We start from the raw sequence: 14,022 nt of genomic DNA on the forward strand, positions 1-14,022 counted from the left end.
CAGATCAGGGCTATTTGATGTCTCAGGTGCCCAAAACCTTTTATCTGCCAGAGATACCAGCTTCTCTGCCCTATGATGGAGAGGGCTGTCCCTTGGGAGGGTCAGGGAGTCTGAAAGTTCCTGAATGTCAGAGATGAAAAAGACTTTTGGGGGTCACCTGATTCAACTGCTTTATTGTATGGATAGGAACTAAGGTCCAGAGAGGGGAAGGGTTGCACCTAAGGTCTGTACAGATCATTGGTGATGGAGCTGAGCCTGGGACCTGAGGTCCCTACAGATCATTGATGATAGCAGTGAGCCTGAGACCTGAGGTCCTTACAGATCATTGGTGATGGCACTGAGCTTGGGACCTGAGGTCCCTACAGATCATTGGTGATAGCAGGAAGCCTGGGACCTGAGGTCCCTACAGATCATTGGTGATAGCAGTGAGCCTGAGACCTGAGGTCCCTACAGATCATTGGTGATAGCAGTGAGCCTGAGACCTGAGGTCCATACAGATCACTGGTGATGACGGTGAGCCTGGGACCTGGACTCACCTTTGTTCCACTACAGGTGCTGTATCTTCACCATGTCTCTGAAGGCCTAGAGAGACCCAGCTCCACTGCTGTGGTTCAGGGCTCAGCCTCCAGTTCTCTCTGCACAGAGTTTGGGCTGAAAAGGAGCAAAGCCATCCCAAAAAGAGATGGGAATCTTCCTGGGCAGCTTGCTGGGCCCCCGAGCCTTTGGCCACACCACTTCTTCATTTTAATTATAGTTTCCTCTTATAATAAAGTGGAGAGAAGCCGAGGGAGAAGCTTAGTGACCCCCAGAGGTCCATCCAGCTCTGCCCTTAGTCCCTGAGAGTTCCTGCCATGCTTTCTGTGGCTGTTTTAGCACATTCTTGTTGCTGCTATTCTGTTACCTTCCCTTCTGAGAAGTGAAAACCCAAAGGCAGTGGCCCCACCAGCTTCTCCATTTGAGGCTGAGCCTCAGTGGTTATGGGGTGGGGTGGGGTTTCCAGTTAGCCCTAGAGGGGCAGGGCTCAGCTTTCTAAACATGTCACAGAAGCCCTGGCCCCTCCTGACGCAGAGCATTAAAGTTGTAGGTTTGACCTGGTGGACTGTGGGCGGCTGCCATCTCACCTGTATCTGTGTCCTTGTCAGCTCCCAACCCGTGGCCTATCTGCTGAATGGATAAGTGAAATGGTGACTAGATAAATAAGTGTATATAGAGATGCATAAATGGATTGGTGAGTGGGTAGATGGGTGGAGGGTTGGATGGATGGATGGATAATGGATGGAGACAGACAGATGGCCTCGCCTTTAGTCCAGGACACAGAGATGACTTCATGAGCACTCTTCCTCATGAAGGCCTATGTTTGGTTTAGTGTTCTGTAGTCATCATCTTGAAATTCTTAATAATTTTCAACAAGGAGCCCTGCCTTTCCATTTTGTGCTTGACCCACAAATTATGTAACTGGTCCTGCCAGAAAGTTCAGGCTGGGCCTGGGATGTCTTCATCCCCAAAACCAGCCTTGCTGCCTCGACTGTCCCCATCGTCATCCACAGCCTCCCACTAAATGCCAGCTTGCTGGTGTCATCTTCCTGCCTGGAGGCCCCTCCCCACAGTGCCTGGAGTTACAGCATTGCCCTGCCCAGCCAGCAGCTACCACCCACCGTCACTGTCAATGTCCTGAAGAGTTGGCTTCCTGGTGCGCCCAGAGCAAACCCTCACACAGCACCACAGACCTTTCCCAAAGCTTCCCTGCCTCCTTCCCTGGCGGTCACCTACCTGTTTGCTGAAGAGCCCCAGTTTCTAGCCTAACACATCTCTCCCTGCCATTTCTCCCAGATGCTTTGCCATCTCCCACAGAGCCCTGGCAATAACCTTCCCTGGCATCTTCTGCCAAAGAACTCAATGAAACTCTGAAGGCCTAGCTCAAGGCCACCTCCCTCAGGAAGCCATGCTCCCTCTCCCCACTGGAGCCATCATAGACTCATATGAGTTACCGTTTACCGAGCACCCATGATGTGCCAAGTGCTGTGCGTCATCGTCTCTGGCCCTCCCAGCAATGGAAAAGGAGGTCTCTCATGCCATTTCCCAGGAAATCGAGACTCAGACAAGCTAAACTCAGAGAGGTCACCCAATTACGAGGTGGTAGATCTGGGGCTTGGACCCAGGAATAAGTGGCTTCCAGCTGGAACCAGGCTCACAGCCTGGCGGGGCTCCCATGCCATTTCTCTGCCCTGGATGGCATCAGGCACAGCCTGTTGGCTTCAGAGTGCCATATGTCTGTTCTGCTCCCACCAGCTCATCCCATCACCTCCCTGGAAGGAAAGAGTCACCAGTGCCTGCCCATGTCAGTTCCGTAGGCTACTGAATCCTGTGTTATTAGGAGGCAGGTGAGGCCCTGGGACTGAAGAGCTGACCCTACAGAGCCTTGTAATCCCTCATACTGTGTAAGCATTTATTGAGCACCTACTGCGCTCCTAATTTCATATTAAGAACTTGGAGAGAGTCCAGATTGTTGTTAGGTAGGTTTCCTGGTTTGTGGGAAGTCATATTAAAGGACTAAGACAAAAGGTCAGGAAAGAAGTAGGTGACAGACAGTGGACTGGCAGTCATTAGATTTAGTCACTAAATTCCTGAGTGTGCTAGGATGAGACCCTCCTCACTGAGCCTCGGTCCACTGAAAAGGGCTGTTGCTACCGATCGTTCCAATAATCATAGCAACTGCCTCTTCCTGAGGAGCCTTTCTTGGGAGAGGCCTTCCTGCACCGTCTCACTTCTGACACGCATCCCTTTGCTGAGAAGCCTAGTCCTGTGGAGCCTTGGCTGTGCACGCGAGGCTGAGTGAGTGAGTGACTTCTCCCTCTAGTGAATGAATAATAATAATGTGGCCACCAACTTTGCAGAGGGCTGTGTGCCAGGCCCTGTTCTGAGCATTTTGCTTGTGTTAACTCCTTCAGTAGCCCTGACAACTCAGTGACGAGCCCCAATCTACAGATGAGTAAACTGAGGCACAGAGGAGAGGGAAAGTGAATGACCAAAGACGGGGTGGGAGGACTGATGCTGAGACGGTGAGAGGGTCAGTGAAACGGGGGTTTTCTGCCCTCCGGCTCTGCCGCCCCAGAGGGCTCTGAGGGGAATCTCAATGCTCGGTAATTGGCACTTACAAGCGGAGGGTTTGCTCATTAGCTAGTTCCCCCTCCCCTATGTGCATGCTCTAGGCCTGTGGGGGAAGGCTGTGTGCTGGTGGGTCAGTGTGAATGGCCCAAGGCCTGCCTGTCCCCTGCCCACTTGGCTCTGAGAACCCATTCTATTTGCGGCCCCCACCCCTGCCCATGGCTGCTCCGGGCTGGCAGCAGCCCGGGGAACAGAAGGTTTGCTTGTCTGCGCCTGCCGCACCCCCCTCCTCAGTCTCAGCCTGGGACCCCTCTCAGGGGCTCCTTTGGCTGCCAGGGCCTGGCACTCTCCGTTGCCATGACACCGGCTGGAGATGAGGCTCTGGGGGTGGGGGCGGGGAGGGCAGCTCGGGATGGTGGAGGCCTGGAACTCTGCAGCTACAGAGGCCCTGGCCCTCTGCAAATAGTGGAAGGGGGTGCTTGGGCCCCCGCAGGAGGGGGCCTGGACCCTGAGCACAGCAGGCCGGTGGCAGAGCTGACCACACACCTGGGCTGATTGCCTAGAGGCTCTGTCCCACAGGAGCACTGCCCCTGCCAGACCCCAGCTTTCCTAAGCAAAGACCCCTCTCCTTAGCCTTGTGTGCTGACCCTCAGCCTCTGCAGTGAAGTTGCGGAAAGGTCCTGAGTTCTATCCCTAGCTTGACTTTAAAATTATTGGTGACTCAGGACAGGCCCCCCTGTACACACTGCCCCTCAGTCAGAGCAGAGGTGGGACCCAGACTCCCAAGGACCTTCTCATCCATGAGATGCTAGATTCCACATGGACTCCATTAGAGGGAGTCGGGCCAGATAGGCAGAACTGTTTCTGGGTAGGAGATAGGCAGTCTGGCATGTCAGGCAAGAATTCAGGTTTTGGCAGTTGTGGTGACGCGTATCTATAGTCCCAGCTACTCAGGAGGCTGAGGCGGGAGGATTGCTTGAGCCCAGGAGTTTGAGACTGTAGTGAGCTGTGAGCTATGATTGTGCCACCGTGCCACTGTACTCCAGCCTGGGCAACAGAGCAAGACCCTGCCTCTAAAAAAGAAGGAACATAGGCTTTGGAGTTAGACCCGCCTGAGTTTGCATTCCAGTTCCTTTGCATCTTACTTATGTGACTTTGGGAAAGTTACTTAAATAACACTTAAGATGTGACCTTGGGAAAGTTACCAAAAGTCTCTGAGACTCAGTATCCTCCTCTGTAAAATGGGAATAATGAGTGTACCCCCTCACAGGGTAGTCATGTGGAGGAAACAAAACCTCCAGATGATCTCATTTAGCAGAGTGCCTGGCTCTAAATTAGTAGGGGCTTTTGTTTGTTTCCAGATTGAGGGGATCAGAACAATGACTAGGGAGACGTCCTGTGTTTGGGGAGAGGGTGGTTGGAGGATTGAAGCAGGACCAATAAGCAGAGAACACAGTGAGATAAACTGTACTTAGCGTAATTAACAATTCTCAATAGTCTGGCCTCTGAAGATGCTGAACTGGCTAAGAATGAAATGGGACACAGGTGAGGTGGTGAGATCCCTGTCATGGAAGGCGTGCAGTTGCAGAGAAGGTCGGGGATATGTGAATAGTGGAAATGTACTAAGATTGTAGGGCTCTGTGAAACATAGTGTGACTGTTTTCCACTCAAACTGTCAGCTTCAGCTTTACCCAGCTCCAAAGAGAGCATCAAAGAACGAAAGAAGCTGGGACAAAGAAGGTGAAAGAATGAGGCTGACGGCTTTTATTTTTTTATTCAAGCTTGTTCTGTGCCAGGTACCAGGCTATCTGGCTATCCTTTTTGCAGGGCTCCTCATCTTTGCCTCGTGCCCCAGACGGGCTGTCACACGGGCATTGGGCTGTGTGCTCTGGAGCCTGTCTGCCCAGGATCAAACACTGGAGCCACCACTGGCAAGCTCTTGGGCAAACAATGCAACCACTCCATGCCTCAGTTTCCTCATCTGTAAAATGAGGAAGCAGTACTGATGCCATGGAATTGTTCTGAGGACTCGGTGAGATCATTCACATAAGGAGCTTAGCCCAGATGGTGGGTAATAGGTACAGTGGACCCTTGAACAACGAAAGGGCTAGGGATGCCCACCAACCTCAAAGTCGAAAATTCAGGTATAGCTTTTGACTCCCCCCAAATTTAACTGCTAATAGTGTACTGTTGGCCTTACTGATAACGTAAGGTCAATGAACACATATTTTGTCTGTTATGTATATTACATACTGTGTTCTTATAATAATGTAAGCTAGAGAAAAGAAAATCACAAAAAAGAGAAAATACATTCTGTATTCATTAAGAGTCTTTTGCCTCATCTGCACATTAAGTAGGCTGAGAAGGAGGAGGCAGAGAAGGGGTTGGCCTTGCTCTTGGGGTGGCAGAGGTGGAGGAGGTGGCGAGATAGGAAGGATGTGAATTTTTCACCTGTGTAAAATGTTCACGTGTGAGTGGACCTGCACAGCTCAAACCTGTGTAGTTCAAGGGCCAAATGTACTAAATCAGAGGTAACTATTATGATGATTGTTATTTTTAAGGCTGTTGGAGGCCCAGATAGGGCCGGGGTGAGTGGGGGGACTCTGGACCAGGAATCCACAGGGCCCTGGGGGTGGCCCTCAAGGCGCCACAGGAGGCAGGAAGTGCTTGCTGTGCAGCCGCTGGGTAGGGGTGTGCAGCGGGCCTCCCTCCCTCACTGACCTCCTTCTCTGGCTGGTTCCCAGCCTTCCTGGGGACCCAGGCCTCCTCCCTTGGGCCCCCAGCAGCCCTGAGGCACACACTGAGCGCTTTCCCACGCGCTGTTCCAAGGAGCCGGCCGGCCCCACCCCCAAGCACATGCACTCTGACGGGTGAGGGGGTGTGTGCTGCAGGAGAGGGGGGCTCGGGCTGGGGAGATCAGCCCGTTCTTTATCAGCCTGGCTCTGTTCCAGACAGATGTTTCATCTTATTTTGGACTTCCAGAAAATAGGTCATTTCTTTCCATTGTGTTCCCTGGGGAGGCCTCATGGGGAGAGGAGCACAGAGTGAGTGACGAGTGTGAGGGCCTGGCTTGGGCCTTGGGGAGCTGAGTTGGGGGCAGCCGTCTTCCTCTCTCAGTTGCGAGGGAGCTATCAGGGCCAGGGCCGGAAGGTTCTCAAAGGTTGGGTGGAGAGGCCGGTCTGCTTTCTTCCCTGGCTCCCAGGTTGGGGCTCCCTGACCACGTGGCCAGATCACACCCACATCTCAGCCTGCTTGGGGACAGCCACATGGGCCAGACTCGCAGCCAGGCCCAGGCTGTGCTGCTGTCCCTTTCCTACTCGCTAGCTGCTGGCGGGAGGACTTCATCCCTGGCTCCAGATGCCTCTTGCCCCCACGCACTCCCAGGCCTGGAACTGACAGCCTTCTCGGAGCTGAGTCATGACATCCCGGCTGGGGCCCCTCCCCAGCACCCCCACCCCGAGCCCAGCATTCCAACTCGGCACAGCTGCCTTCCCGGCATGGAGTCCTGAGGCCACAGCATGCCAGCCCTGAAAGTGCTCTCAGGACAGTTTTGCCCACTCTTTTGCACAGATGGGGAAACTGAGGCTCAGCAAGGGACAGGACTGGACAGTAGTCGCCCTTATCTGCAGTTTTGCCTTCTGAAGTTTCAGTTACCCCAGATCCACTGTGGTCCAAAAACATTAAATGGAAAATTCCAGAAACAAACAACTTAGAAGCTTTAAATTTTGTGCTGTTCGGAGTAGTGTGATGAAATCTTACACTGTCCTGTCTGTCCCGCCCAGGAGTGAATCATCCCTTTGTCCATATACACTACCCTCCTGGTAGTCATCAACAAAGGCCACTCCTGACATCCAGCCATCAACATCATCATGGCTCGATGGTCCAGGATCATCTGGAGCAGATGACATACATGATCCTTCTGATAACATCTGGAGGTCAGTAGTAGCCTAACGCTACTTCACAATGCCTGCACCGTCACCTCACTTCGTCTCATCATGTAGGCACTGTGCCATCCCATGCCTTCACAGGAACAAGGGTGATACCGTACAGTGACATATCTTCCAGCAGCGACCACAGTCAAATAACTTTTATTACAGTATGTTGTTATCATTGTTCTATTACTTAATGTTGTTCACCTCTTACTGTGCCTTATTTATAAATAAAACTTCATAGTAAGTATGTATTTGTAGGGGGAAAAACATAGTATGTCTAGGGTTTGGTGATAGGGTTTGGTTTTTTGTCTTTTTGAGACGGTGTCTCGCTCTGTCTCCCAGGCTGGAGTGCAGTGGCGCGATCTCGGCTCACTATAACCTCCGCCTCCTGGGTTCAAGAAATTATTCTGCCTCAACCTCCTGAGTAGCTGGGATTACAGGCATGCCACCATGCCTAGCTAATTTTTGTATTTTTAGTAGAGATGGGATTTCACCATGTTGATCAGGCTGGTCTTGAACTCCTGACCTCGTGATCCACCCACCTCAGCCTCCCAAAGTGCTGAGATTATAGGCGTGAGCCACTGCGCCCAGCTAAGGTTTAGTTTTATCCAAAGTTTCAGGCATCTACTGGGGCCTTGGGTTGTATTCTCTGCAGATGAGGGGACCACTGTTCTATAAGTGGGTGTCACAGCTGGGACTAGAACCAGGTGCCAGGTGCCCACCCCAGCGCCCTGCCAGCCTGTCGTAGGACTGTAAAGTATCCGAAGACTGGACTGGACTGGGTCAGGAGACTGGGGTCTGTGGCTCACTACTGTCAACAACTTAGCAAATTCCCTCCTCTGAGTCCCAGTCACCAATCCCTGCCTGACTGGGCCTGTACAGAGAAAGTGACTTTGAAACAAAGATCAATGTGTGTCAGGACAGGTGTGCTGCGGAGAGGGTGGGGCAGCCGCTGTGGCCTGCACCTTGGGGCCTTGAGCCACCAGTCTCACGTCTGAGCAGGGGCTGGAGGCAGGGAGCTGCGCAGGCAGGTGAGCTTCAGCCCCACTGACCACCCGATCCCATCTTGTCTAGGCCAAAACAGTGGGACACTCGCTTTCCTTCTCTAAGCCTCAGTTTCCCCACCAGTACAATGGAACATAGAACGACTGTTGGATCGGATAGATGATCCCTGAGGGCTTTGGCGCGCTGACATTCCAAGACTCTGACCCCATAACCCTACAGCCAGGCCTCCTCCTCCCTCAGGCATTTGGTTTATTCAGAACATCCCTGGCCTGACACTGCCTGCCCCCAGCACCCCCCTTCTCCCTGCGGCAGGGTGGCCCTCTCTCATCCCATCTCACTGCTGTTTCTACACGGCCTGTTCCCGGCCTCCAGACTGAGCATCCCTCTGTCCCCTCAGTGCCCACAGACCCTCCGCATCCTAAACCAGCTCTGCCTCAGCTCTCACTCCTGCTCTTTGGCCTCATTCTCATGTCAGAAAATGGCATTGTCCCCTCAACATGCACACACACACACACACACACACACACACACACACACTCCTGCCTCCTAGTATTTCAAGCCAGATACAGGGGTGCATACCTCCCTCTCCAGCACCTTAATTTTTTTTTTGAGACAGAGTTTCGCTCTTGTTACCCAGGCTGGAGCGCAATGGCACGATCTCGGCTCACCGCAACCTCCGCCTCCTGGGTTCAAGCAATTCTCCTGCCTCAGCCTCCTGAGTAGCTGGGACTACAGGTGCGCACCACCATGCCCAGCTAATTTTTTGTAGTTTTAGTAGAGACGGGGTTTCATCATGTTGACCAGGAGAGTCTCAATCTCTTGACCTCATGATCCACCTGCCTTGGCCTCCTAAAGTGCTGGGGTTATAGGCATGAGCCACCGCGCCTGCCCCCAGCCCCTCAATATTAAGTCACCCAGTCCTGTAGATTCTCAGCTAAGCAACTCTCAAATCCATCTGTTTCTGAGTCCCCACTGCCTTCTCCCTAGACCCAACCAAACCTGCATGTTGGTCAGAGAAGCTGTGGGGCTGGTGGCATACAGCACAGAGTCACACCACTTCACTTTAATGTCTGCTCTACCCCTTCTGGCCCTGCGCTCCTAGCCCAGTTATTAAGTGCTCTCTGCCTTGGTTTCCCCACCTGTAACATGGAAATGTATCTACCTCATAGTGTTGACTGAGGATCAAGTGAGCCAATACATGCCAAATGCTCAGAATGGTTCCTGACACAGTAACACGGGCTTTCTGGTTTGTCCATGCATATGGCTGTGTGTTCCGGTGAATCTGGGGTTCTGTGTGCACAGTTCTGTGCATGTTGTATGTGCTGCATATGCATGTGAACTGTTGCACATGGGTGCATCTCCACATGTGCTGGGCACAGTGAAAGCTGTGTGCCTGTGTTTTGTGTGGGTATGCACATGTTTGGTGCCTGCATGAGGGCTTGGCACACACGTGGCCTGTTGCATACGTATGTGTTTCAGAGGAGCGTGTGAGGGAGTGCGTAGGCAGGTATCTGTGCATCTGTGCTGTGTGCATGTGCTCACCGTGTGCAGGCTTCCTCCATCAGCCCCGCAGCAATGCAGGGCCCCCGCCGTGGCCTGCCTGTGTCGTGGGAGCCTCAGGACCCTGAGGGAGGGAAGCTGTTGCTGGCGGATGTGGCCAAGATGGGCTGGATTTATTTAGATTAAGGCGGTGGGAAAGGAGTGGAGAAGCGTGCTTGCTGGGAGGAGGGAAGTCTGGGCTCTGAGAGTGACTCCCCAATCATGCTTGCTCTCCTGGACTTGGGGCCCCCCTCCTCTCCCCTGGACTTTGGAACCTTACTCTACTCCTTTGGACTGGGGCCCCCACTCTACTCCCTTGGACTTGGGGGTCCTTACTCTGCCCCCCACTCCTCACCCCTGGACTTGGGGCCCCCCACTCCTCTACCCTGGACTTGGGGCCCCCCACTCCTCTCCCTGGACTTGGGGTTCCCACTCTTCTCCCCTGGACTTGGGGTCCCCCACTCCTCTCCCCTGGACTTGGGACCCCCCAATTCTCTCCCCTGGACTCGGGTTCCCACTCCTCTCCCCTGGACTTGGCATTCCACTCTGTGCCCCTGGACTTGGGATCCTCACTCTGCTCCCATGGGCTTAGGGTCCTCACTCTGCTCCCCTAAGGGGTCCGTCCCTCTGAGTCACATGAGGAGCTAGGCCTGATCTCCACCTTGGGCCTCTGAGCCTCCAACCTGGCCAGAATAGAAGGAATCCTGAGGGGTTCCTGGCATACAACACTCTCTTCACGGGCAAAAGGGGGACACCTAGGGGTTCCCTCCCTCTCTCTACTCTAGAGGCCTCCTGGGCAGGAGGGACAGCAGGTGGGGGAGTGCCTGCTCTCTGACTGTGACATCCAGGTTGTCCTAGGTGACCCTTCCCTGGAGTACTGTCCTCCTAAAGATGGGAAGTTGTCACAGGCAAGCCCACCACCATCAAGTCAGCTGCCTGGGCCTCCCTGGAATAGGCTGGAAACAGAGCAGCCTCTGGGAAGCACAAAGAGGCCCCTAATTGGGTGGACAATGAAGGGGTGTCAGGGAGTCATCCGCGATGGCCTGGGAGGTCATGTTTGAGTGCCCTAAGCCCTACTCTGCCCTCCCTGAGCCTCCAGCCTGTCCCTACCACTCTTCCCCTGCCACCTCCTGGGGTTCCACATCACCAGCAGAAGTCCCCTGAAACACTGTTGTCTAACTCTTAATTGTAGAGATGGGGAAACTGAGGCCCAGAGAGGGAAACAACTTGTCAAAGCCAGCACAGCAAGTCTATGGCTGAATAGTCATGGAAATTCCATCTGCAGAGCGAGATGGGTAGTGGATTCTCATGGGACTCTAGCCTCAGGAATGTAGCTCCCTCCTGCTTACTAGTCCCCACCTCCTCAAAACACCCCAGTAAGATTCATGGTGACTAGAACCTTCTCTTTGGCCAGTCAAAAAGGCAGAGCTGGCCGGGCGCGGTGGCTCACGCATGTAATCCCAGCACTTTGGGAGGCCGAGGCAGGCAGATCACAAGGCCAAGAGATCGAGATCATCCTGGCCAACATGGTGAAACCCCATCTCTACTAAAAATACAAAAGTTAGCTGGGCATGGCGGCAGGTGCCTGTAGTTCCAGCTACTCAGGAGGCTGAGGCAGGAGAATTGCTTGAATCTGGGAGGCAGAGGTTGCAGTGGGCTGAGATAGTGCCACTGCACTCCAGCCTGGTGACAGAGCAAGTCTCCATCTCAAAAAAAAAAAAAAAAAAAAAGGCAGAGCTTCACCATAGGTGCAGCTTTTAGAGATGACACCTGCAAACCCTCTGTATGGATGGGGAAGCAGAGTTCAGAGAGGATGGAGGCTCGTTCAGTCTCACAGTGGGTCCCAGGGCACTTATGAAGGGAGCTGATTGCTCTATTCATAGCAAAGCCAGTCCAAGATCCCCAGGGTGCCTACACCCTCCCTACAACATCCACACTGTCTGCTTGTCCTCTCCCCACAGCTTGAATCTGCCTTTTTGCTGTGTGATTGGGGCATGCTTTTGTCCTTCTCTGGGCCTCTGCTGCCCATTCGAAAAGCATTCCCCCTAGCTCAGAGTCTCTAAGCCACCCCCAGCCCCAGGCCCAGCAGGAGAGGGCCTGAAGGGAAGAGGATGGAGTGCCACATGGGAGCAGGGTTGGGGGCTGCATGCCATGAGGGCTCAGCCCACACCGCCAGCCCAGCCTTCCAGAGCCAGGCAAGCCCCGCTGCAGTGATCTCCCATCTCCTGGCCAGGCGGCCAAATTCCTGCTTTAGAATAATAAACAGTGTGGCCAGCCAGGGAGACTGGGAGGGGAGGGGCAGGGAGGCTGAAGTGACCCCCTCCCCCAGCCTCGGCTGCTAATGATTTTCTTTGGCTGAGATCTCTAGCAGGAAGGGGGCAGCCAAAGGGGCACCCACGGAGGGGCAGATGGGCCTCTGTGGGGGCTGCTCCCTCCACCTTGGCTCTGCTCCCTCCTGACCAAGGAGGCCTGGCGTCCAGCTGGAGGGGCTGGGACAGAGGGATGGTGGGGAGCTGTGGCTGTGGAGGGGGTGTCAGAGGGCTGGGCTTTGAGTCGGGAGCAATTCAGAGAGGGGAGAGGAAGAAACGAGGAGACCTTCCGGCAGGCGGTTGAAAGGGACGGGGAGAAGAAGAGCTGATTTGCTCAGACTGCTTCTTGGGGTACTGGGCTGAGCTAGGACTGGGGGTCCACGGGAGGGAGAGCCTCGCCTCTGTCCCACCCCTGACATGTGAATGCAGCCCTGGTAGGTGTGCCGTTCACCATCATCCACTTCCAGAGCTGGGGACTTAGGCCACAGAAAAGCAGTGGCTCGAGATGTGGCATGCTGGGGCCCAAACCGGGTCTGCAGCCCTCAATTGAAAACCAAAAGGGGTGAGATGGGGAGGCGGGGGCAAGCTGGCATGGCCTTTAGAGGTAGGCCAGGCTGGGCAGCCCCACGGCCAGAGGAGCCTCCTGGCTGTCTTGTCACATCACCACCTCCCAAACTCAAGCTCTGTGACCCCCATTCTCTGGCCTCCTTCCTGCCAGTGCTGCAGGTGGACTTTTGGCAAACCTAGCTCATGGTGGTCTCTTGGGACCCAAGGCGTGTCTTCCAAGTTAGGGGAAAGCAAGGGCCGCCCCCATGCAGCCTGTCTCTGTCTCTGTCCTTGCCTCTGGCTCTCAGTGCCTCCTGTCCTGTCTCTCTGCACACCCCCTCTGTCTCTGTGTCTTTGTCTCTTTCTGCTTTTGCCATTCCAGGTCTCACTCTGTGTGTCTCGCTCTCTGACAGGCTTTGTTGTGGAATCTTGGGCAAACTTCTCACCTTCTCAGAGCCTCAGTTTCCCCATCTGGACCCTGGGGGTGGGGGTGGGGGTGGGGAGTCTGGCTTCACTGGCCTCCAAGGACCTGTGAGTCCTGGCTGCTCGATGGGGCCTCTCCTGGGCCCAGCCACTCTGCCCTGGGCTTCCCTGTATGCTCCGGGCTGAGCAAAGGGGTCCAGGCCCACCCCCCACATTCCACAGCCCTGGCTCCCCAGTTTCCCTTCCCACAGCTCACAGCCGCCTCCATTTCCTGTTGTGCTTGCGGGGCTGCAGGAGTTCTCTGGGTTCTGGCCTCCCCACTCCTCCCCCCAGGCCTTTCATCACACTTTCCCAAATATTTGTCCTGGCAGATAAGGGCCTGGTATTGGAACTGTCACCCGGAGGACAGGCTGTCAGACCTGGCAGGCCACTGGACACCATCCAGCCCAACTTCCCCTCCCTCACTGTACAGATGGGGAAATTAAGGCCTGGAGAGAGGCTGGGGACGCAGCCAAGGCCACATGAGAGTCATAGGCAGAGCCAGAGCAGGGGCCAGACCCCCCACAAGGCTGAGTCCGGGATGGAGAGGAGAGGGCCTGTGGGCATGAGTGCCCTTTCAGGCTTTGTCCTTGCTTTTGACTTCAGCCCTTTGGACATGAAGGCTGGGTGGCCCCAGCTGGGGCTCATTCTGCAGGAGCAGGTGGTGAGATAGGCCCTGGCACGGCCTCTGCCCGCCCTGGGCCCTGACTCCTGTTTAATTCTGCAGGACACCATGCAGCTTACGGGTGCGATGCCAGCTCTGGCCCTCAAAGGTAGGTAGATGGGAGATAAGGTAGGGGACCCGGGGGGCTGTGGAGTGGGACCCCGGAGCTGGCAGGGGTGATGTGTGCTGGCGGCAGGGCATGAAGCGCCAGGTGCACTGCTCTGCTCTCCGGCTTCAGTTTCCCAGATTTCCAGGGGGCTCTGTGGAGGCCTCCAGCTGCCAGTCCTTCAGCTCAGAAAGCGTCAGTGGGCCCCTGCTTGTCCAGAACCATCAGCTCAAATCCTTTGATTGGCGCTCCAGACCCCACCCCACCTTCTGGCACACACCCCTGGCCTCCGATCCTCCGTCTGGTGGGTCTGTGGCACCCCGCTTGGACCCCTCATTGGCCGGGAGCTTCCAA

At 54.7% G+C, this 14,022-nt stretch overlaps 1 protein-coding gene across 2 annotated transcripts in view; it reads left to right on the forward strand.

Annotated features, from left to right (window-relative positions):
* PDGFRB (platelet derived growth factor receptor beta) overlaps positions 1-14,022 on the forward strand; it is a 42,514-nt gene that overhangs the window by 5,325 nt on the left and 23,167 nt on the right. Inside the window, exons 2-3 of one of the 2 annotated variants that reach the window (XM_032250238.1) lie at positions 6,888-7,154; positions 13,626-13,671. In XM_032250238.1, coding sequence (XP_032106129.1) covers positions 13,632-13,671 — 40 coding nt within the window. In that variant the 5' untranslated portion in view covers positions 6,888-7,154; positions 13,626-13,631. The remainder of the gene's footprint in view (positions 1-6,887; positions 7,155-13,625; positions 13,672-14,022) is intronic. The other variant, XM_032250237.1, reaches the window with a different exon arrangement.

This window comes from Sapajus apella, unplaced genomic scaffold (genome assembly GCF_009761245.1).
Source record: "Sapajus apella isolate SASKATOON/1434 unplaced genomic scaffold, GSC_monkey_1.0 scaffold71, whole genome shotgun sequence".
NCBI classification, from domain to species: domain Eukaryota; kingdom Metazoa; phylum Chordata; class Mammalia; order Primates; family Cebidae; genus Sapajus; species Sapajus apella.